Source organism: Marmota flaviventris, chromosome 3 (assembly GCF_047511675.1).
Source record: "Marmota flaviventris isolate mMarFla1 chromosome 3, mMarFla1.hap1, whole genome shotgun sequence".
NCBI lineage: Eukaryota > Metazoa > Chordata > Mammalia > Rodentia > Sciuridae > Marmota > Marmota flaviventris.
Window position 1 is genome coordinate 100,446,490 of NC_092500.1, and position 25,969 is coordinate 100,472,458.

Sequence of the window (25,969 nt, forward strand, 5' to 3'; positions counted from 1 at the left end):
AAAAGATGATCATTTACTTGAACAGATATTTCTTCCAAAAGATACTACAACAAACACATGAAAAACGCTCAATATAATGTCATTATGGAAATCAAAAGCAAAGCAATAAGATACTATTCATGTACGTTTTGAGGCTATTATTACAAAGATGGATGATAACAAAGGTTGACCAAGCTGTAAAGAAATCAGAAGCCTCCTGCATTACTGGTGGAAATGCAAAATGATATAGCTGTAGAAGAAAACACTTTTGAAGTTCCTCATGTAATTAAACATAGAATTACCACATGATCCAGCAATTCCATTTCAGGATACAGATACTCCTCAGCTTACACTACAGTTATGTCCTAATAAGCCACATTTTGTTACATCAAAAATTCATTTAATATTCTTAGCTTACTGAACATCCTAACTTAGCAACAGAGTACTCTACAGAATATCCACGGTTTGTTTGCCCTTGTGATCTTGTGGCTGACTGGGAATAGATGACTACTGCTGTCCAGCATCACAAAAGAGGATAATATCGTATCTCTACCCAGGAAAAGATGAAAATTTTCATGAAAAAGATGAAGTACAGTCTCTCTGTGCCATCTTAAAATCAACAAACCCTGATGAACATTTTAAGTCAGGGACCATCATCTGGAAACATCCAAAAGATTTTAAAATGTATTCAAGATAAACTTTTACAATCATGTCCACAGCAGCATTATTCACAACAGCCATTAGAGGGAAATAACTCAAATGTCCATCAACCAATGAACAGATAAACAAAATGTGGTATATCCAAACAGCAGAACAATATTTAGTCATAAAAAGGAAAAGTAAGGATATATACTAGAACAAACCTTGAAAACACGTTAAATAAAAGAAACCAAACACAAATGGCCACAAGTGATATGATTCAATTTATAGAAAATATCCAGAATAGGCATGTTTATAGAGACAAGACAGCAGATAACTGGTTGCCAAGGGCTGGAGGAAGTTTGTGCTTAATGAAGAGACTGCTTCATGGGTACTAGGTTTCCTTTTGAGATGATGAAAAAGTTCTGAACTAAATAATGGTGATATCTGTACAACACTGTTTATATGTTAAATGTTACTAATGGGAAATTATATGTCCTGTGTATTTTACTACAGTTAAAAAAAAAAAAATCAAAGTAGCACCTGATCAGAAACCATAAAAATAGCATGTGCCCAAAGGGAAAAGCCTTCTTCTTAAGTTCCATTGATCAACATGTCTACCAATTTTCAAATCTGTTTATTTCCAACACTGACTGCCATAATTTAGTATAGGCTTTCATCTGTTTTCACTGAGTAAGTATTAAGGTCTTTTAATTGGTCTCCCTTTCTCCACTTTTGTTTTCCCCCAATCCATCCTTATTGCACAGATTTTTTTCAATTACTGGTCTCAATGTATTTTTTCCTTAGAATCTATTCATTCATTTCCAAAATTATAGCTCTTAACAAAACTGCATGGTGTCCTAATAATCTTGTATGTCTTATTTCATTTCTGAGCATTTTCTCTCTCACAATGTTTGCTACAGGCATTGTACTTTCAATGGCTCCAACCCATGTCATTTGGTCTTGGTTTTTCTTGACTTTTGGACTTTAGAAAAAAATTTTGTACCTCCTTATCTCATTCTCATCCTTCAGTGTTCAGCCTCACTTCCTCTCAGAGGCAGCCTTACCTAATGTCCTCAAACTGAGTTAGATACTCTCAACAAGGACTCCTATATTTTTCCCCCATCATGGCACTTTTCTTACTGTATTTGAATTTTTATTTAATTCTTTTCCTTTGACAGGCAAGGGACATCTTCATCTCTTTCAGTTATATTTATAATATCTACTAGAGTGCCTAGTGCATACTGTGTACTCAATAAGTAGTATTTGCTAAATGAATACACATACAATAAATATATAATTTATTTTGAAAATTTAATTATAATCCCATTGTATGTTAATTTTATATGTTCATTCATACTAGGTTTTAAAATTTTTCCAGTCATAAGATATCCTTTTAAACACACTTTTATTAATTATATAATTTTCCATTGGATGAAGGTAACACAATTTAAATACAAGTGTACCAATGAATATATACTGCTCTCACATTTCTATTAATTTAAAGTAGTTTGAAAAACACTGTATTCAATCTTTGAATTTTAAAATAATTTCTTGGGACAGATTCATAGAATGAAAATCACATGATCACAGATTTTAATTTAGAAAGTATTTCTTGTTATAATATCTGTTATTACAGTAAAATCAGACAAAGAGTAAAGAATATTCAACCTTTAAGAGAGAAGTTAAAATTGAGTAAGTTTGTTTTCTCTCATCCTATTTTTTTAATAAATGGAATCACACATTCTTCGTGTGCTTTATATTCTACCTTTTTTTTTTTTTTAATGGTCCTAGAGACTGCACCTAGGGACACTTTACCACTGAGCTACATCCTCAGCACTTTTAATTTTTTAAACAGGATTTGATTAATTTGCTCAGGCTGGCCTCAAACTTGCAATCCTCCTGCCTCAGGTTCCCAAGTTGCTGGGATTATTGGTGCATCACCATACCTGGCTTATAATCTAACTTTTTTAACCTGAACTATGATAACATTATTCATCTATGTCATTATTTTTAAAAAAATATGCCATAATGCCTACATAATGTGCCAATATACCATAATTTATCAATTACCCTTTTGTTGAGTAGTTAGGTTATTTCTAATGTTTTAGTACTAGGAAATAATACTGAAATAACTATTTTAGGCGATACAGCACAACTGTTATAAGCATGAGCCTTAGATTCAGACTGTTTAGATCTGAGTTCTATTTCCTGTGTGAACCTGAGCTAGTTACTCAAACTCTCTATACTTTAGTTTTCTTTTATAAAATGGGGACAAATGACAACATCTCACAAGATTGTAGTAGATTATTTGTCCAATTTTTGTGATAAAATATATGTAACACAAAACTTGCCATCCTACCCACTTTTAAATATAAATTTAATTATAATAAATTTTATTTTCTTATACTTTTTTGTGGGGACAGTACTGGGTGGGGATTGAACCCAAGGCCTCATGCATTCTAGGTAAGTGTTCTACCACTGAGTTACACACAGGCCCAATTGTAGTGAATTTTAAGTGCATTAACAGATGCAAATTTATATAGTAAATACAACACTATCTATCACATAATAGGTGCTGGAAAATGCTTATTATTACAATTATTTTTACATGTCTTTACATGTCATATTTTTTGATGAATTCCTAAATATGGAATTACAAGGACAGATTACAGTAATTGTTTGTGGCCCCTGTTATTTTCCCTACTCTTTCTTAGCAACAGAATTCGCACATGTTGACTTGGGTCTATTAGCACCCAGAGTAAGGGCCAGATCCCCCAGTCTCCCTGCTGTGGCTATGTGAGTGATATCTGGTTACTAAGGGGGGAAATTCCTGCAGGTTTATGTCAAGGAAATACAAAACCCTTCCTTTAATCCTTCATGCTGGCTGGAAATGTGAAAGCTGAAGCTTGAAAAGCCACAGTTGAACCACTAGGTGGGTATCATGTATTATGGATGGCAAAGACCTTATTAAGTCTAATGTACTGGAAGAATGCTGGGTCCCTGATGACTATAGAGTCTTTATAACAATCCAGGACCATCATCGTTTTGGTGTTTTAACATTTATAATCAAACCTAATCTTACATGACATAAAAGGGTATATAATAGCATTTTCTTTAAAGATTTGCCAGTTTATACTCCTAACATCAGTTCTAAATGCCATACTAATCAACTTTTTATTATTTATCTTTTGAGATGGGGTCTTGTTATGATGCCCAGGCTGGTCTCCAACTCCTGGGCTCAAGTCATCATCCTGCCCCAGATTCCCAAGGAGCTGGAGCTACACCAGCTGCTCACAACATTGCAGCTGGGTTGATCTACTTCTTTGCCATTTTTTTTTTTTTTTTAATATTAGTTGTTGATGGACCTTATTTATTTACATGTGGTTCTGAGAATCAAATACAGTTTTGATAGTGTTGTATTTACTATATAAATTTGCATCTGTTAATGCACTTAAAATTCACTACAATTGGGCTTGTGTGTAACTCAGTGGTAGAACACTTACCTAGAATGCATGAGGCCTTGGGTTCAATCCCCACCCAGTACTGTTCCCCCCCCAAAGTATAAGAGAATAAAATTTATTATAATTGAATTTATATTTAAAAGTGGGTAGGATGGCAAGTTTTGTGTTACATATATTTTATCACAAAAATTGGACAAATAATCTAGTATAATGCTACTACTTCACACATGCTAGGCAAGTGCTCAACCAATGAGCCACAACCCCAGCCCAAGGTTTTGGTTTTTTAAAAGGTCCTAGGTAATAAAGAATTTGGCTAGTCTTTGCTCCTATCCAGGGAGATGGTATCTAAACTGCTGGGATTTCTTACTGAAAGGAGTCTTTATATTCATGTGATCTAAGAGGATGATTACAGATGGGGGCTGGACATCCAGGAAGATCCACCATGTGATTAGAAGATTGGGATTTTAAGCCACTTGTTATCAGTTTAACCTCTGGAGAGGTAGGGACTGAAAATGGATTTCAGACCTATGGTAAGTTATTCAATCAATAATATTATGTAATGAGATTCCAATGAAGACTGGACACAAAAGCTCAGATAAGCTTCCCTGGGTGACAATAATCTATGTATTGTCACACAGTGATGTGCCATAAGGGTGACATCCTGAATCTTTGGAGAAGGGACAATAGAAACTTTGCATTTTGGACTCTCCCAGACCTTATCCTATATACTTTTTGGCTTAACAGAAACTTAAAAATTCAGAAATTAATTTGGTTTTATTTGTATCCATTTGTCACATATTAACATTTCTGAGTTCTGAGTTATTCCAGTGAATTACAAAATTTAAGGATAGTGGTAACTCCTAAATTTGAACCCAGATGGTCAGATAGGAGAGTAGCCTGGGGATCCCTGAATGTGGGGCTGTTCTCTGAAGTAAGGGCAGTCTTGTGGACAGCTATGTCCTTCCTCTTTGAAGTGGGGCCCAATTCTTAGTTGTTGGTATCAGAAGTTATTGCAAAAAAACACTATCTAAATTTGCATTTGGCATTTTTCATGTTTGCATTTTGTATTTTTTCTGTTACTTGCATATTCATGTCCTGTATACAGTTTTCTATCTTATTTCAGGGCTTATTCCATTGCTTCTATGGCTGAAAACATTCTCACATCCTGAGATTAACCAGGTGTTAGTCTGATCAATTTATTTGTACTTTTATGTCTTCCAGTTAAAATAAATATTCAAATAGTAATTGCTTTGAGTATACCTTGAGTTGAGGACCCATTTTTTGCCAAACAGAAAAACCAATAGTTAAGTATGAGGTAGACTGCTGGTTTAACATAGATATGATTTTTTATTACCTTTAGGAATTAGTCTACTATTCCTAGTTCATTAAGGACACTTTTAAAAATTAGGATTAGCTGCAACTATATTTACAAAATAAATGTTTAAAATCTAAATAGATGTGAGTTTTAAATACATATGATTTTTAAAATAAAAAATGAAACAGGCTTGGCCAGGCATGGTGGTGCACACCTGTAATCCCAGCAGCACAGGAGGCTGAGGCAGGAGGATCACAAGTTCAAAGCAACTTAGGGAGACATTAAGCAACTCAGCAAAAGCCTGTTTCTAAATAAAATATTTTAAAAGGGTTGGGGAGGTAATTCAGTGGTTGTTCAATCCCTGGTACCCCCACCCCCCAAAAAGAAAGAAACAGGCTCTATCATAAATGTAAAGAAGAAAGGTCTTGGCTGGGGGTAAAGCTCTGTGGCAGAATGATGCTCAAGATGTGTAAGATTCTTGAGTTCAATCCCCAGCACTGCCAAAAAAAGTGCTCTAAAAATGAGTAGGAGAAATTACTTTGTAAAATCTCTACTTCTTTAACCACAAAGCTCCAACATACCTCTTGAATGGCTGTCATGACAACATGTTGAACAGATTCCTCCATCATCATAATGGCTTGGATGTACTCTGCAAACAAGAACAATCTAGAATGTCACTGTTCAAGGTAAATACAGCCAAGGGGATGAAGGCTAATACTTCATAAATTCTTAGTTTCTTGTTTTGATTCTTCCTATGAGTCCCTCATACATGCTTAATGTATTCACATATGTGCCATAGGTAAAGCAAAGGCTGAAATCGCAGTATTTATCTTTCCTGAAGACATTTTCTCCCCTTACATCATTTCTTATAAAGCTGATTCTACAGCTATAGGTCAGGGGAATGCAGCATCAGCATTACATGTTGTCAATGTAAATAAATGAAATCACATAGTTTAAGGCATTTACTTATTTATTTACTTACTTTTACTAAAATCTAAAAGTTATCTTTCACATTATTCTTTGCTAAATGGTTAAAAAAACTCTGAAGTCTTTTATTCTCATGTAACATTAAAGCACTGAATTATTTTTAATTTCTACACTAGTATTTTCTACTACACAAAAGAAAATACTTAATAAACCCAAGACATGCTTAGCAAAGAATTAAGATGAATTTAAGATAGAATCTAATAGTATAAACAAATATTGTATATAGGGAAGATTAGTGGAATAGAAGAAGAAGAGCCAAAGAAAGGGAAGAGAGACAGGAAAGGGGAGGAAATGCAGAATTAAATTAACAAAAGCATGTTATGTGCATATATAAATATACCACAGTAAATTCCATCATATATATATATGTATATAAAACATCAATGAAAACAAAATAAATAAATGAGTGAAAGGGGAAAAAAAGAGAAACATATACTGTATAATCCCAGGCTTTAAAATAATGTCTAATATTTCTAATATGCTAAAACAGCAACCTCATCAATCTTATCCTCACCACTGCAGAAAAAGAAAGGTCTCTTTAGCTCTTAGTACAACAATATTGAAACAATAATTTCTTTCCTTCTTAAAAGCCCTGAAAGTGAGCAGGGCTATGGCTCAGTGGTAGAGCACTTGCCTCATAGATGTGTGAGGCACTGGGTTCAATCCTCAACACCACATAAAAATAAATAAATAAATATATTTAAATATATATATATTATTTAAAAAGAAACAGTCCGGGAAGTGATTTTTCATTATTTCCAAATATAATAATGGATAAGTGGCATTAAGCATTAAAAAAATAGGTGGATTCCAACAAACATGGTAAATATGTTTTCAAAAAAAATATTTTAAAAGGTAAACTAATAAGGAAATTTTAGCCTTCACTTTTCACTCTAATCCCATATATACAAAAAAAGCAAATATAAAAGAAATCTTCTCACCCCTAGAAGTAGAATATGAAGGAATCTTGTCAAATTGTCAAGGTAATTTTTGGATGAGATTCATTAGTAAGGACTTATGTGTAGTTTATCTCTAATACTTCTCAACAACTCTGCAAAGTATGTTAATACTTTCCTGTTGCAGATGAAAAATTGAAAACTAATAGAAATTATTCAAGGATAAATAAACTTTACCCAAGGTTTAAAAAATGCAGAGGCAGGAAATTTATTTCAGTGGTAGAGTGAGTGCTTAGAATGCATGAGTTCTGGAGCACCCACCTCGAAAAGTGTAGAACCAAGACTTAAATATGAACTTAACTCCTAACCCTGTGAACTTTGCACCACTGTGCTCTCTCAATACTATAAACATTAGGTAGCTATCAACTGGAAATTCAAAGATCCTAGGTTTCACAAATAAAATCCAAAAATCCATTTATAAAAACTCTCATATTTGGAATGCTAAACTGTAATCCTCTTCCTGATAGGCAACTTGTTTTTAAAAAAGTATTCTTAAAACACTATTAAACCATGACATTATGACATTCTGGTGTCAATGCCAAAGCTTTTACTTTATCAAAAATGTGTTTTAGGGGCTGGGGTTGTGGCTCAGAGGTAGAGCGCTCACCTAGCATGCGTGAGGCACCTGGGTTCGATCCTCAGCAGCACATAAAAAAAAAAAAAAGATATTGTGTCAACCTATAACTAAAAATTTTTTTTAAAAAAGTGTTTTAATGGAAGTATTCTCATAAGGATACTTGAACCCAATCAAATGTTTCATTATACAAACATACACAATCCAAGAGGAGGAATACATCATAATTACTATTTGGCCAGTAAGGAATTCCTTTAGTCTGAGATCAATGTTTTCTTCTGTTTTTCTCAATGACAATCATCCTATGAGTCCTATTAGAGATATAGCAAGGGAGTGCTTTAGATATTCTGTTTGAAGGCATCAAACTACAAAAACTAATGAAACTCAAATGACTGACCCGATCTCAAAATGAAGACTGTGAACATGAAAGAGAAGAAGCCATGGCACTGATAATGGCAAAGGGAAATTCAATGGCAGCCTACTGGAAGTAAAGAAAGTGGGATGGGGGTTAGGAAGTTAGTAGGTGTGAGAGGGGAAGCGTTAGTTAAGAAGCGGTGTTGCCACGTCAAGGCCCTTCCCCGCGAACACCGTAAAATGCTAAATGTTAAAATGATGATGAAAACTACATTAATGTACAATTTTAACCATTTACAAATCTTTAAAGGTCAAAATACAATTACATACAGTTATTAGGTACATATCTATGAGGTAATGCTGGAGAATGAGGTGCAGTATGTAAAGGAATTTACACTAAAATCTAAGCTGTCCAAAATTTACAGCATGATATAGTACAAAGAGTACTAAACTAAGTTTAAATGTGGAAGAAACATGAGTGTTTGTTCTTGACTAGCCCCTCACAAGTAAGAAATCTTGGACAAGTCACTTAATATTTAGGAATCCCAGTTTCCTAATCTATAAAAAGCATATTTTTGTTCTGTTAATGAATAGTAGAATACCGAGAGAAAGGAGATACTAAGTAAATATTATCAGTGTCTCTACTAGTCTTTACTTTTACAAATTCAATTTTATTTGCCCTAATTAAAGAAGTTAGTCAAGATAGCACAAATATTCAAAGTTCTTAGCAGCTGCTTTTCACTTCTTAACTGCAAACTGTGTCTAAGCACAAAGCCCTTATATTTGTATGACTAGGAGATTTTGTATACTCATTTTGCAGACATGGAAGTAGGCTGAGATCTTGTCCAAAGTGAGTCAGGTAGTAAATGATAGAGCCATTTCAATAAACCCTGTGTTGTATATCATACATACAGAGACAGCTAATGCTTAGTAATTCTGAAACTCATTTATTTGATTTCTAGTTTTCTACTATGTTCCTGAGAGCAAGGAATACCCTAAATCTGAATCAGTGAGATGTTAAAATCCTGCTCAAAAAAAAATTTTTTTTATTATTTATACAATTTCAGAGGAAAAAATGATTGTAGATTACTCTACAGAATATTTCAGCTAAACTGAATAAGCAACTGAAATTTACTATGAGTATGTCATGATAAAATCTAAAAGGAATGAAGCTAGAGAGAAAGAAATTCATTGTTAAAAAAAACAAAAGTAAATCAGATCAGTAAAAGTAGTCACTGTTTTAAGAAAACAACGTTGACTATTATCAAACTTACTATTAGAACACCCTCCCCCGCAAAAAAACAAAGAACAAGTTAATAAAGATCTTTTTGGCATTACCAAAGGTGAGGGAAGGGGCAAGAAAAATATTGTGATTGTCATCGTTTAGAATAACCCTCATCTACCTATTCCCCTGCTTTGTTTCTCTTTATCTGTTCCTCACTATACTTCATCGTAGTTTTGTGGAGCTTTTAAATCCTTCAAAGGTAACTTTCTTACATTCAGTTTCTACTACTTAGATTATACTTAACCCATTATCCTCCACAGCTTTACTTAAATAGCTTCCTCACCCCATATTCAGGTTGTTCTTGGTCTTCAGAGGAACTCACCAGCATTCTGATGTTATTATTTAATGCCTTTTCCCTCTACTCTCATTCCAATAGGGCAGGTACTGTCTCTGTTTTATCTACCACTGTGTTCCTATTCCCTAATGTATCAGTTCAATAAACATTTGTGACATAAAAATAAACATTTGTGACATAAATCAATTAGAAGAGGGTATTATTTATTCATTTTATTTATGATAAATCTGACAGTATTTCTTAGAAAATAAGTGATCTCCATGCAGATAAGTAGCTCTCAAAGAGGGGACAGAAAAGCTATTTAAGATTAGAAAAGCTATTTAAAAGCTACTTGGAAATTTTTTTTAAAGATATTTATTACATTGTTATCTACATATCAAAGTTGGTCTTCAAGTATCTTCAGCAAAGAACAAATCTGTCATCTTAGATTTGCTATACATATAAAGTACTATATTTTCTACCAAAATTTGTGAACTAAATTTAACTAAAAGTAGTCTTTAAGTAAGTGGATTTACTAATTTATGTTCCACTATTCAGAAAATGAATATAAATCCCTAAACACCACCTTATGATAACTATCATTGAAAAAATTGTAGTAACCTAAAACTCCACAAAACACACAATGAAAATAGAACCAAAATTAATGTTTTAAAATACTTTATAAAATATTATGTTTCATTGGGCATAGTGGTTGTATGCCTGTAATCTCAGCTACTTGAAATACTAAGGCAGGAGAATACCAAGTTCAAGGACAGCCTGGGCAACTCAGTGATATATTGTCTCAAAAGATAAAATAAAAGAAACAAAAAAGGATGGGGATATAGCTCAATAGCACTTGCCTAGCATGACAAGGTCCTGGCTTCACTCCCTAGTATTGCAAAAGAGAAAAAAGAGTTTCCACATAACTAAGATCATTTGAACCGTTTACGTGAAAGAACCTATACTGTTTTACGTACATATCTCACTGAGTCCTCAAAATAACCTTATGAGGTAGGTACTAAATTTTCATTTTATTAAGAAACTAAAATACAGAGATTAAGTGATTTGCTCAATATCCCTCCATAGTTTCTGAAAGTGGAATCAAATTTGAAAACAAGGCATTACAGCCCATTAGGCATTACAGCCCATGCTCTTAATCTCAAGTACAGAGTTTTCTAAACTGCCATTTTACAAACTGAATTAGCTAATAAATTGACCAATATTTTGATAAAAATGATAAAATTCAGCTCTGGGAACTTCAAATTCAATAGTTTAGATTGCAATACAAAGGAAACAAAGAAAATAAAAATTCATATTTATATGGTTAGTGAGATGTTTCTAGCACTGATATACAAATCATTAATTTATTTTAAAGTCTTTGTTCATCTTTGTGAAAACAATCCCCCAAAGCCCTTGAATTTCAAGTTTTCTTGCTAGATAGGTTAATAAGAAATATCCCATAATGTTTCTAAAAGTTTTATAATCGCTTATAAGTAAGTAGGATGAAACAATCTGGGTAATATGTAATATTCTTTCCTTTAAAAAACCGACTTAAGTGATTTCTTGGGGAAGAATATCTACCTCATTTAGAGGGAACAGAATTTCAAACTATTTTTATCATTTAAAGACAACATATTATGATACTCTTCTCTCCTCTTTTCCCCACAGCAAAGACAAACTTGTAAATATTTCAAACTACAGTATGGGGAAAAGGGCGGGGTGTGGGACAATGTCGACTCTAAGGCATCTATTATAGATTATGTTGGGAAGGTAGACATGGATACCCACTGAACTGCTGCTGGGCATCTGTGTTCACTTTCCAAACTAATAGGTGAACCTTGTCCAATTAACAATAAATTTCATCATATCCAATGCAGTTAAAATACATTAAAAACATTCTACTCAGGATGGGTATGTAGCTCAGTGGTAGACACATACTTGGCATGCACAAGGTAGGGTTTCAGTCCCAGCACCACAAAAATAAAAAATAAACAACAAAACAATCTACTCAAAAAGAATTATGTGGTCTCCCAGAAACAGAAAGAAGAGGACCACAACCAAATTTACTGTAACTTGCAAAACTTGCTTAAACTAAAAATCAAAACAAAACAAAACAAAAATACTAAAACTAGCAAAAAATTGGGGTGAGGTTGTGGCTCAATGGAAGAGAGATCCCCTCGCACGTGTGAGGCACTAAGTTTAATCCTCAGCACCACATAAAAATCAATAAATAAAATAAAGATATCTACAACTAAAAAAAAAAATTGAAAAAAACTAGCAAAAATTTGTAGAAAACAGGTGACCTTTGAGAGATGTTATTGTTTGTACTGTGCTTTATATATAAAATATACAGTATATATTACTTTGCTTCAATATTTTAAATATATACACTAACTAATATATAAATTACCTTGCTTCTGTTCACAGTTCACAGCACAGCCTAAAATGAGTTGGAGCATCCTTCCAAGCTCTGCTGCATCAGAATGCTCTCCAATAAGGTTCACATCAGGAAGGGTAAAGTCATTAATCTGTTGTCCTAAAATCTAAATGGAAACAAAAGATTACAATTACATTCACATTTATATTACCACATGAAATATTTGATAGATTACTTTTTAATCACTAGAAACTGACTGCCAAGGACACAGCTGTTCAATCTCACTCCCAATTTGTTTTTACCTCACATACCTAAGTTATAACAATCCTGATAACTCAAGCAACTTAAATCACTATTTGGCATGTGATATGCACACTGAGAAAAGAAGCTGTGAACTGATCCTTTTACTATTCCAAGAAGGATGAGATGTTGCTTTTTGTGAACCTTAAACAAAAGGTTCTGAACTAGGGGACACCAAAAAAGCCAAAATTAAATAAAAACTCAGACCCTATAGTCACATTCACTCCATTTGAGTCCTTAAATGCTGGTAGCAAGATTTGTTGACAAGTACCTAGGTTGTTTCCATAGCTTATCTATTATGAACTGTGCTGTGATAAAAGCTGATATGGCTGCATCTCTATAGTATGCAGATTTTAGATCTTTTGGATATATACCAAGGAGTAGGATACCTGGTTTATATGCTGGCTCCATCCCTAGTTTTTTGAGGAATCTCCATACTGCTTTCCAGAGTGACTATACTAATTTGTGGTCCCATGAACAATGTATGAGTGTACCTTTACCCCACATCCTTGCCAACATTTATTATTATTTGTATTCTTGATAATTGCCAAAGAATGGATTTTTAAATTTTATTTTACATACTCTGGATCACTCTATGCTGCAGATAGGAAGTGAAAAGAAGAGGTTGTGAAAGATGAACACAGGGGCTTTCTAAGGTGGTGACAATGTTCCACAGACCTATTATAAGACTGTTCACTTTATAATTAACTGTTAAATTACACATATGTCACATACTTTTCTGAATATATGTTTATTTTACAATGAAAAACTGATGGGTGTTGTGCAGAAGGGGTGCTGCTATTTCAGATAAGCAGTCAATGAAAGCTTCTAACAAAATCTGCCTCAGACAAAATCTGAACAGAGTAGCTGGGGATACAGCTCAGTGGCAGAGTTGTGCTTAGCCTGCGTGGGACCCTGGATTCCATCCCCAGGCCCAAAACCAAGCAAACAAACAAAAACCAAAATACAAAATCAAAACACCCCCCCCCCCAAATAAAATAATAACTTTCCAAAACAACAACAACAACAAAATGAATAGAGATCTAGAATAAACGAGTAAATCATATAACAAAATGTGGAGAAACAAGCCACACAAGATTTTAGCCTGGGGCAAAGTACTGAGATAGGAGTGTACTGGAATTCCAACAATAGCAAGATCATTATGGCTGGGGAGAAGGAGTGATGGGAGTGGGAGGAAGATCATTTACTTCCTTGGCAGTTGCTAACTGTGATGCCTACTGGGAGGAACCTGGGCAGATGGATTAAGAAATAAATAAAGTAAAAAAAAAAAAAATATGGAAGTAAAAATAATCTGTGATTAGTACTCACAGAAAGGTGAGAAAAAGTATTACATTCATAAAGTAAGAACAGGATATAAAAGTTTCACTTAGAAAAGAGCAAAGTTTATGGGAATTAAAAATATGATAGCATAAATGAAAGCTTTGATGCACAAACTGGAAGAAAGGTGTGTGATTATCTCAGAAAGCAGAGCAAAAACACAAGAGAAATGGTTAGCTAATTAATTAAAGGATTAATCCAGGAGGCTCAAAGGCTGGAAAGTGAATAGAGAAAATAAATTGGAAAAATATAAATTAAAAAAAATCAGAAAAATTTCTAAAACTAAAACTAATAGGTGGGTAGTTTGAATACTTGGAAAGTGCCAAAGCATAGTAATAATTTTTTAAATAAAGCTTTTTCCCTGCAAAAAATACACCTCACACCAAAGCACACCATCCTGAAACTTGGGAGATTTAAAAAGATCCTAAAAATTTCCAGAAAATGAAAAAGTTACCAAAAAGGAATGAGAATCCACATGAAATTTCAACATTTCTGCAAATTAGAAGACAATGCAGCAATGCTTTCAAAATACTTACATTATTTCCAACTAAAATTCCATAACCAACTCAACTCTCTAGAAAGAAGATTGTTTTCAAATGTGCATGACCTAAAAAAGTTATCTATCAAGTACTTTTCGGAAGATGTTAATGGAAAATGTGCTTTACAAAAAAAAAAAAAAAAAAAAACAGGAACAAGAAATACATATTATTCAGTCAATGGAATATAAGGTAGGACAGGACAAAGGAATTCTTCCCAGGATAAGGGTGAAAGGTAATAAATGAACAGTTTATTTATTATTCTTATTATTCCATTTAGAGTGAAAAATAGTTTCACTGCAGAAATATCAACATAATAGGATAAGGGAACCCACCTGGGGGTATTCACACAATACATGGTTATACCATGTTACCTTTTTATTTGGGGGTGGGAAGGAGATATTGGGGATTGAACTCAAGGGTGCTTTCTCACTAAGCGAACTTCCCAGTGCTTTTTCATTTTGAAACAGGATCTTGCTAAATTGCTAAGGTGGCCTCAAACTTGTGATCCTCCTGCCTCAACCTCCCGAGTTGTACACCACTGCATCAGGCTCATATTACCTTTCTAAAGTCTAAAAAACTCTGGATTTCAAAATGGATCTGGTCTAAAGGATTAGAGACTATGGATCTGCATACATATTTTACAAGAACATTTATGTATATTTTCTATAAAACTGGTATCATATGCCACATACAATCTCATATTTCATATTATTAAATAGTTTTTATTAATATGAAGTTTTATGGTTGCAAGGTATTTACAAAACATTTTCTTACTGTTAGACATTTGGGTTATTTTCAATTTTTACTTACTATGAAATAATGACGAGGTAGACAGCCCTAAGTAGTTTTATTTTATTTTACTGTAATAGGGTCTCACTCACTCTGTTGTCCCAGATGGCCTCCAATTCCTGGGCTCAAGTGATCCTCCTGCCTCAGACTTCTGAGTGGCTGTTATGAAGTTTTAGTAGGTAAATTTCTAAAACTAGAATTATTCTGTTAAAGGCTTTTAAAAACAGAGAAGTATTCTGCCTTCAAGGAGTTTATGTAGGGTGTAGAAGGCATAAAATGAATAAGTAAATGCACAAAGAAATACACAATTACAAATTACAGTAGGTAGTCAGAAGAAAAAAAAACACTGGGCTATGAGAATAAATGAGGACTGGTAATGAGTCATGTAGTATGCTTACTAAATAGTTGTGCAGGCACAAACTAAGCAAATACCAACTATATATACTGATTTTAGTTTTACTTATTCTCCCATTCTTTGTCATAATCATTTAGTACTGAATAGAATTGGGCTCTTAAAAGGGCATTAGAAAAGTTCCAAAGACATAAAGCCATCTTCAGAGATTGGATTTTTCTACTCTCTGAATACAAGGAGCATGACTGGATGATGCTGACTGAAGCCACAGAGTGACAGTGATAGACTCAAGGACCAAAATATTGCCAAGGAAAATTTTGTGGAGTAGAGGTAGAATAGTTGGAGGAATTGAAAAAAAAAAATAGATTAACAGAAAGAGGTATATATGGTTAGATTACCTGACCTAAGTTTCTCACATGTAAGATGGGGATAACAGGACTTCTAACACCTAGTAAGAGTACAGCATTACAAATAATACCTTCCTCACAATAACACTCAATAAAATGTTCCTGAAACATCATCATGATCTTTGATATAAGTTTTCGTTCTTTTTTACTGTAAAACTTTAGTGAAAATTACCATTTATACTTCACAAAATAGGCACAATGCTCAGAACAAAAACAATTACTTCTTCTAAGCCAAAAGATCTAATAAATATTCCTTTTTAGTACACTTAAGAAGTAACAGTAACAAAATACTCCTTTACACATTTGTCAAGATGTCTAACACAAACCCTACATATGCTGTTATACGTCTTAAGTGTCGTATTTTTCTTGGAAATTAGTATTTACTTTATGTAAATAAATACTATTAATTTTAGAGTAGTCATCTATTTACATATTTCCAAATATATAAACATTTATAGTATCTATTTACTAATATTTATAAATATTTACTTATTTATGGTATTGGGGATTGAACTCAGCAATTCAATCCACTGAGCCACAAACCCAGACTTTTTTATTTTTTATTTTGAGACAGGATCTAAGTTGCTGAAGTTGGCCTCAAATTTATGATCCTCCCACCTCAGCCTTCCCAGTAGCTGAAATTACAGGAGGGCTTCACCACATACTTGAGATAATTAGAAAATCTAGAGTGTCAAATATGTGGTAATACTATGCAATGGGGCTGGGATGTAACAATGACTACATCAGGTCTGGTCCCAACCTCATTTCATGACTAATATGAGGGTGAGACAACCAAGTAAACAAAACAAAACGAAACAAAAAGAGCCCAGATATGGCAAGGATCAAAGGGAATAAACACAGTGCTGTGAATAAATGGGACTGAAGTAACTGCTGTCCCAGCTGAGATAGTGCATACTTGGGGAATGCATCTCTGGGAAATAAGAATAGGTTTAAATAAGTATGTGCTAGCAATGACAAGAGCTGAGGGAAGAACATGACATATATCAAGAGAACCAGGAGTGTAGGCTCTGAGGCACACAGGGGTTTGGCATATCTGAGGAACAGGAGGAGGATGAAGGGGCTATAGTGTTGTTGGTGAGGAGAAAGTAGTGTAAGAAGCGGTTAGAGGATCATGTAGCACCTGGTGGAACATTGTAAGAAATGTAGATTTGATCTTCAAGGCAATACAAAATCACCTAAGACTTAAAGAAGGAAACTGACATATTCTAGTTTATATTTTTAAAAACTATCCTAGCTTGAAAGTGGAGACCCAACTACCAAAGGATAATGGTAAAATCTGTTAGGTTTTTTAGTAATCTAAACACAAGCTAATGATGGTTTGGTGTAGGGTCGTGGTGGGAGAGCTGGAGAAAACTCTATTTTGAAGGTTTAATAGATCTTGCAGATGGTATTAAAAGAAGGAAGGGCTGGGCATAGTGGCATACACCTGCAATCAGGAGGCTGAGGCAGAAGGACTGCTAAGTTTAAGGCCAACCTCAGCAACTTAGCAAGACCCTGAATCAAAAAATAAAAAGAGCTGGGGATATAGCTCAGTGGTAAAGAACTCTTTGTTCATCCTCAGTACCTGGTAGAGATGGAGTGTGAACTGTTAAGATTGTACGGTGTACTAGGGTGGATGGAAGTGTCACACTTACTGAAATGGGAAGATTGGTGTTATGGTCATAAATGTAATCATTAACACACGTAAGCTAGTATTGTGTCCATTTGGAATCTATGATCATGAAATTTAAAGTGAAATGATTTAGTCCCACTCTCTGAAAATTTCCCCAGCAATGTGTGATGCAGATTCAGAGGGTAAAGTAAGTTCACCTAGGGCCAGGGTCTTGCCAAATAATAAGACACAAGTAGGCAGTGAAGTTAACCATGATAGTGCACAGGCTCTAAACCATTTTCACAAGTTAGGGAAGAAGGGAAAATTAATAGTAGAAAGCAAAATCTAACATAAATTAGTAATCATCCACAAACTACCCATAATGCAATAAAGCTTATTCATCTGTTTGGCATGTAACAGATGGTTATTGGAACCAATATCCTAGAAACTAAATAAGAGAAAATAAGTGCATTATTAAATTTGAAAATGAATTTTCCTTATTTAAAACTATTATAAAATTAAACTATCCTATGGTAATACTTCCAAGTAGAATCAGAAGAGAGTCCTTACCTCATGATTGTAATCCAGGATTCCTTTTAATATTTTCTTTAAATTGCTAATCTGTATAAAGAGAGAAAACAACTGGGTCAAAGACAAGCAAAAATCAAAATATAGTTTAACATAAAAATTTTCTAAGCCAAACATCATTCTAGTTAATCATAAAGCATATACAAGTTAAGCATTCCTAATCCAAAAATCTGAAATTTTAAATTCTCCTAAATCTGAAACTTTTGGAAAGTCACATTAGTACTCAAAAGTTTGGATTTGGAACATTTGATTTCAGATTAGAGATATTCAACCCACAAAATCTAACGCAAATATTACAAAATCCAAAACACTCTGAAATCTGATGCACTTCTGGTCCCCAAACATTTCAGATAAGGGACACCCAACATGTATAAAAAAAAAAACAAAATTTAAGAGCATATTTGAATTTACCATCATCAAAACAGGTCTAAGAAATTTATAAAAAAAAAAAATTAAGACTGAGCACTGTGGCTCACACCTGTAATCCCAGATAATCAGACAGCTGAGGCAGGAGGACTCCAAGTTCAAGTTCAGCCTGGGCAATTTAGAGAAACCCTGTCTCAAATTTAAAAATGGGCTGGGGATATAGCTCAGTTGTAGAGTGCTTACGGCTAGCATGTGCAAAGCCCTGAGTTCCATCCCTAGTACAACAAAAAAGCAAAAAATTAAATTTCCAACTAAGTTTAAGTTTCAATGTAATGACCACATTGACAGAAAATGCTCGGTAAGTGAATGAAACTTAACAGTTACATTGAATTATTCAGATTTTCTACAAAGAAAAAATTGCTGTCATTAATGAAGATTCAAGTTTAGTGATATTTTCCTCAGCAAAGTGGAGCTATCACTTACACACAGATTTAAATTCTAAATTTAGAGCACTAAGCTAAAAACTATAGTAAAAATTACCCTTACAGATCTCTTAACCCACCAAATATAATGTCTCCAAATTCCCTCACTGTTGTAAAAGATTGCTGTTTCTTTAGCTTTTCAAAGTAAATACTTTTAGGACAGGTTGTAAAATTTACTGTCATATCTTGAAACATTAGAATAAATAACACTGAGTACTACAAGACCTTATACTCTACGAAGAACCCTAAAAATGAAATAAAAGGAAACACCACAGATATTGTCCAGTGTTTACTCATCCCAGAGCTTAAGTTCTCTGGCCAATAGGTTATTTGGGAGAAATAACAGAGTATCACTGCCATGTTTACTGCAAATTGTAATTTTTTCCCCCAACTCATACAGTTAAATCTATGTTAAATTAAATGTGTATATGATATGATTCTGTTGATCATCCCATTGATCTAGCTGACCTTGGCCTATATTAGTACAGGTTGAGCATCCATTGTCTGAAAGTTTTAGGACCAGAGAGAGTTTCAAATTTTGGATTAAGGACCTGTAATTGAAGATGTTTTAGAACAGGAAATGATAGAACTTGTGGCTACTGAATCAAATAGGCTGAATTAGTCCACATCTACATGGAACAGGTGGTAGGGCAGCACAGAATTCAAGGCTCTTTTATTTGGCTGAGCTGAGGGCTATTGGCAAGGCCTGCAGTATGCTGCAGCTTTCAGGAAGGGGCTTGACTGCAGCCACCCAACTTGTTCCATTCCTGGGCAGCACTCCCCCAACTAGCACAAGATATACCAGTAGCTTAGCACTGATTCCTTTCAGACTTTTTTTTTTTTTTTAAATACTTTTGTAGTTGGACAGTAGTTGGACACAATGCCTTTATTTTATTTATTTTTATGTGGTGCTGAGGATCAAACCCAGCGCTTCGCACATGCTCTACCGCTGAGCCACAACCCCAGCCCCTCCTTTCAGATTCTTAAGCACTGCTCTGGGCAGCATCCCCCTTCATATTAGAAAGCCAACAGGCACTTTGGAGAAAAAATAAAACAAGAAAGTGGAGGAGGTGCTAAAAGAGGAAGAGTAATAAGTGGGGGGAAAAGGTTATCTATGGTCAAGTTGTAAAGGGCAAAGTGAAGTACCTCCTAAAACAAAGTTTTCTCAGATGAGGACAACATACAGAGCCAGAAGAGAACCTGGATTCCCTGGAGCTCACTGCTGAGTTTCTATGGTCACAGAAAACAGCCCAGGACAGATAGATAAATCAGAGGGAAGAAAGTGCAAAGCTGATTCTGACTCTCAAGATAATGAAGAAGAGAGCAAACCAAAGAAGAAGGAAAAAAAGGCATTGCCCAGGTTTTAAAGCTGGAGCTGAATAATGGAGCTACAGACTTTAGCTGAAAAACTCTGACAAGGCTGACTTCATCCCTTCCAAGGAAGCCAATGTCAAGTGCTCACAGGCTGTCATAGCACTCTATGGGTAAAGGCTGACTCAATGGCATTCCCACACCCTGGAGGATGACAACAAAAAAAGATAATAAGAATTAACTCTCCTGAGTCTCAACCCCTGTCACCTCAGACTGGGTTTCAAGTGGGAAGAGGAGGAGTTCTACTTGTCTTGACACTATTAGGTAGCTTGAGAAGATGTCCTTTGAAGAACCAGTCTTATATCTGTGCCCTGCAGCAGCCCAAGCACTTAAAAGCTGTTCCAAGCTGGACAGTTTGCACACCCATTCCAGGGGAGGAGAGGAGATAAGTATTTCAAGGCAACCCATTCTACACTTTACTGAGAAAAGCAAAGAGCCTTCGATGAAGGTCAAACTCTGGAGAATTGGGTGTGTGGGAAAGCAAAAAGGTACTGTCAATCTTCCAAGAACATCTCCACAACCCATAGCCCTCTTCCTAATAATGCTTTCTTTTTTTCTTCCGGTACTGGAGATTGAACTCAGGGGTGCTTTACCACTGAGCTACATCCCCAGCCTTTTTAGTTTTCAGATAGGTCTCACTAAATTGCTTAGAGCTGGCCTCAAACTTGCAATCTTCCTGCCTCCACCACCCAAGTTGTTAGGATTACAGGTGTGCACCATCATACCCTGTGCTTAACTTTGCATTTTTTATAGTGCAGCATGTGTATAGTTTTTGGCTATTAATGGTGTAGTATTTGGGGGTGGGAAGGATAGGGTGGGGTAGAAGAGAAATGAATAGGATCACTGTAGTTAAAATTTGGGGCCTGAGGGGCTGGGGCTGTGACTCAGTGGTAGAGCACTTGCGCAGCACTTGTGAGGCACTGGGTTCGATCCTCAGCACCTCATTAAAATAAACAATTTTTTAAAAATGGGGGCCTGACTGGGAATATGGCAAAACAATGGAAAGAACAAGTAACTAATGATTGGAAGAGGTAAGTATTTTACCATTTCAAAAAATGTCATTGGCACCATAAATGAAGACTTGTGAGAGACTATTTAAAGGCTGTGAATGCCTGAAACTTATGAGCCAAAGTGAGCTTAATGTTGTTCCCCACAAAATTATCACAGCTGCCACTTTGGAGATGGAAACTGAGTTGAGATGGGAAAGTGTTTTATTGGGAGAGTATATTTAGGCAGATCATTCTGTCTTAGAGGTGCTAATTCCTGAAGTTAAACAAAAAGACCCCCTTTTTTTTCCAAATTATGAAGTTATAAATATCAGCTTGTCCATCCAAACCAATGGCTGATATACTGGGGGGTGGGGCATGGGGGGGCGCAGGTGGGAGGGATGTGGGGGGGCACCAAGGGAGGTAAAGAGGAGACTAGAGAAAGAGGACAGCCCATGCTCTTAGGATGGAAACTACTGGAAAAACTACTGGAAACTCATTTTTTAATTCTAAATTCTGAAACCATCAGTGCAAGTTTCATTCACTGACAGCACAAGTTTCATTGAGTCAATTTAAGGGTCAAATGATTTCAAAAGACCTGGTCTTAGAAGATTAACATGTATTAGAGCTACATTATAAAATCTTTTTTAGGCCTGTGTTAGATTTCTATGAAAACTTTGTTTAAATGTAAACTTCCTATACATGGTCAGTTTTTGTCTTAATAAAACTATAGATTTATGTTTTTTTAAAAAGAGGCTGAATTAATTAAGGGCAACCCAAGGGTTGAAGACATTTATTTTTAAGAAAAAATAAACTAAAAACTTGCTCATTTATTAAAAACAATAATAAACTTCAAAAATAACATGTTTGTTCTTCTGGAAGAATTTAGAGATATGAAAATTCTTTATTTTCTTTAGTCCTATTCTAAGATGATCCTTTTTCTCATATATTTAAAATTAGAATATCTTAAAAACAAATATGTTCATTTAAAAGACTAGCTTTTCCTCAATCACAAAGATATATATCATATTTTTTACTCAATGGCATCATAAAATTGAGGAAGTATAACTTAAGGTAAAATATGGAAAACAAATTTCAGTTCTAAACATTAAGAATATAATAAACATTTTTATTGTATAACTGAATTTTTATCTGTCTAAATACCATTGCCACATGCTCATGACAACGAATATAGTGCATCTGGGCATGTGTGTGTTTCTGTGCACATGGGGAAGAGAATATGCAACTCCCCTTTTGATCAAGCCAGCAAGCAAACACAAAAGGATTAGTAGCATTATCTTAAACATGCCTAAATTGTTTTGAACACACTATAACATCATATAATGATTACTTTAATTGCCTAATCTTGAAAGGTTGTTCAGAAATTAAAACAGAGCCATTAAACAGTTTTCATTCCCTTGCTTAGAAAAAAGAAGGAATTAGATTTTGTCAGTCCCAATACTTAAGCAACCAACACTTGTTAATCAAGCAAGTGCTTTCTGGGGGAAATATAAAGACAAACCAGGGCTGGACTTGGTGGGTATGCTTCTGTAGTCTCAGGTAATCAGGAAGCTGAGGTGGGAGGACCACGTGAGGCCAAAAGTTCAAGACCAGCCTGAGCAACAGAGCGAGACCCCATCATTTACTCATTCCTTTGTTCATAAACAAATTTGTGAATGAATATATGAATGAAAAAAGGAAAAAAAAAATCCAGACAGATCAGGGGCTTTACATGCTTAATCATTTGCATTTCTGAGTCTCCACTAGTATATACAGGTATATATTAAAAAGAAAAAATCTATCTATCTAGTGTACCAAAATTACAGAAAAGTAGAAGAAATTGGTGGCTGCAAGGACACAAGTGTGTTGGTATTATGAATGTGGCTTTAAAGGCAGCACCAGGAAGCCTCTGGTGATAGCATAGTTCTGTACCCTGTGATTAGTAATGAAATATGCTATGCCATGAGACGGTGACAAAGAACTGAACATACAAACAGAAGTACATGCAACACTGGTAAAATCCAAATGATCTGGACATCATAAAAAGTTTAATTCCCTATTTTGATAATGTATTATAGTTATAGATGATACTACCAATAGAGAAACTGGATGAAAAGTTACACAGGACCAACTTCCTGTGAGCATATAATTATTTAAAAATATAAAGAAAAAAATTTAGTGGATTGCAACCAACATTTGAAAAAATAAAATAAAAACATCAGTATATAAAGTATGAATAAAAAGCTGCTTGCCTATATATGCACACACATTCAGGTGGGCATCAGGTTACAAAAGTAAACTATATTTCTTATTGTGGGTTTGGTTTAAGACTGAGAAATACTGGAATTTAAGGTTACTAGGAAAGAAATGAAAATGTTTCATTCTTTGAGTGTTTGGACACAGTAAATAATGATCAACATTTTCTCAATACTAACACAACCATCACCATTGGCAACTAACACACATACTATGCGCTATTTTGTTGTTGTTGTTGTTATAGGTGGACATAATACCTTTATTTTATTTATTTATTTTTATGTGGTTCCGAGGATCAAACCCAGTGCCTCACATGTGCCAGGCAAGTGCTCTACCACTGAGCTACAACCCCAGCCTCTGTGTGCTATTCTAAGTACACAATAACTCACTTATTTCTGTGAGGTAGATCCCATTACAATCTGTATTTTACAGTGGGGAAATTGAAACACAGAAAGATGACAACACCTCCCCACAGAAAGTACTGGTAGACCTGTGTGAGAACACAGGCACTCTGGCTCCAAAGCCCATGCCCTCACTAACTATGTCTTACTGACTTCAGGATACCTCCAATCTTTAATTCTAGATTATTTCACTATGGATTACCTAGGTTTCTAAAACTTACTAAATGTATTAGACTAAACAAACAAACAAAAACCACCACCATAACAAATATCAAACACACACAAACATTTAAAGATTCAATAGATGGTACAACAAAAAGAAATACCTTTAGCCTCCAATTATCTCCCACTTCAGTTTTGATTCTGTTTAGCCAATTTTCATCAAAATATGCAGGATCTCTGCAAATAAAGAAATGCTAGTATATTAAAATCATGTAGCTAATCATGCTAAAAAACAGACAATTGAATCCCACCCCATACCATTATTTAAGTGAAGCATAAAAATGTATTTGCCACACATCAGCCACTAAATAACTCAGTATAAAAGGCCATGTGTAGTTATAGCAGATTTCTCTAAATTCAACCTGTTTTTAGCTGTCATAAAAATATGTATTTTATTATTAAAAACCCCTAACAGGAAAAAAACGGTGACATAAGTTAGTATATTCTAAAAATTAGTTGAAAGTGCGAGAATTAACTGTAGATGCTATGCAAATATCTAAAAAAACAGTCAAAATCAATGACAATTTTTAAAAGACTAAAAAATTAAAATAAAATTTTTAGTTAATATTTTTAATGATCTCTATCACCTAATACTTCAAAGACCACCCACAATGTAGTTAAATTTTGGTTTCTTTAAATAACTTGAGAACCTATTCTAGGTTTAGACATTACATAGAGTCTAAACATTTGTTTATAAAATGCTTAAAATCTAACATTAATATGAACAAATACATTAAAACATGGCTAGAACCTAATTATACTTGTATTTATTTATTTAAATTTTATTTTTCCTAGGAAAATCTCCCATACTTCTAACAAACAACTAGGAAGAAAAAGAAACTTCAAAATTCTCACACCCAGCAACTCACTTATTTTAAAGTTTTCAAATGGATAGTCTAAGAAATTATATTATTTGTCCAAAACCTGGATGGGCACCTGTATTTGTCCTGGCCTAACAAATGCTAAGTCCATGATCTTTCCATGACATACCTGTCTCTATTCAAACTCCCCTACCCCTGAAAAAAAAGGGCAATGAGACAGATACATTAGAATAAATCTATTTAAACTTCTGGTGTAATTCAAGCCAATAAATACAATCAGTACAAAATTTTATTCCAATTAGCTTCAAATGAAGCAACAGCTACTTAGCAATTTTAACTTTCCTTATGAAAAAAAAATATTTAGGTAATAAATACATAACCCCAAACTGTTATTTTTTAGAGATCAGTTAATTATTTTTGAAGCCTTTTTCTTTTTTTTTTTTTCCCCCCTATACCAGGGATTCAACCCAGGGGTGCTAAACCACATCCCAGCCCTTTTCATATTTTACTTTTGAGACACTAAAGTTGCTTAGGGCAACTCACTAAGTTGCTTAGGGCCTCTCTAAGTTGCTGAGGCTGGCTTTGAACTTATGATTCTTCTGTCTCAGCCTGTGAGTCACTGGGATTATAGGCTTGCACCTCTCGCCCAGCTGAAGCCTGTTTCTTTTTGGGGGGTGGAGGTGGGGTGGGGGAGGTGTACCAGGGATTGAACTCAGGGGCGCTCGACCACTGAGACACATCCACAGCTCTTTTTTGTATTTTATTTTGAGACAGGTTCTCACTGAGTTGCTTAGTGCCTTGCTAAATTGCTGAGGCTGGCTTTGAACTCATGATCCTCTTGCTTCAACTTCCCCAGATGCTGGGGTTACAGGCATCCACCACTCAGTTAGAGCTTGTTTCTTTATCACTAGATAACATACTATATTTTCTATCTA

At 34.6% G+C, this 25,969-nt stretch overlaps 1 protein-coding gene and 1 pseudogene across 7 annotated transcripts in view; one reads left to right on the top strand and one right to left on the bottom strand.

Annotated features, from left to right (window-relative positions):
• Hook3 (hook microtubule tethering protein 3) overlaps positions 1 to 25,969 on the bottom strand; it is a 123,524-nt gene that overhangs the window by 69,943 nt on the left and 27,612 nt on the right. For 4 of the 7 annotated variants that reach the window (XM_071610155.1, XM_071610154.1, XM_071610153.1 and 1 more), the window contains exons 3-6: positions 24,318 to 24,390; positions 18,112 to 18,162; positions 12,238 to 12,370; positions 5,979 to 6,046 (exon numbers count right to left, since the gene is read on the bottom strand). In XM_071610155.1, the coding sequence (XP_071466256.1) occupies positions 5,979 to 6,046; positions 12,238 to 12,370; positions 18,112 to 18,162; positions 24,318 to 24,390 (325 nt within the window). Of the gene's footprint in view, positions 1 to 5,978; positions 6,047 to 7,947; positions 7,974 to 12,237; positions 12,371 to 18,111; positions 18,163 to 24,317; positions 24,391 to 25,969 lie in introns of those variants that run through there. The other 3 variants (XM_071610156.1, XM_071610157.1, XM_071610158.1) reach the window with 2 other exon arrangements.
• Positions 18,828 to 20,519, top strand: LOC114082578 (chromobox protein homolog 1 pseudogene; annotated as a pseudogene).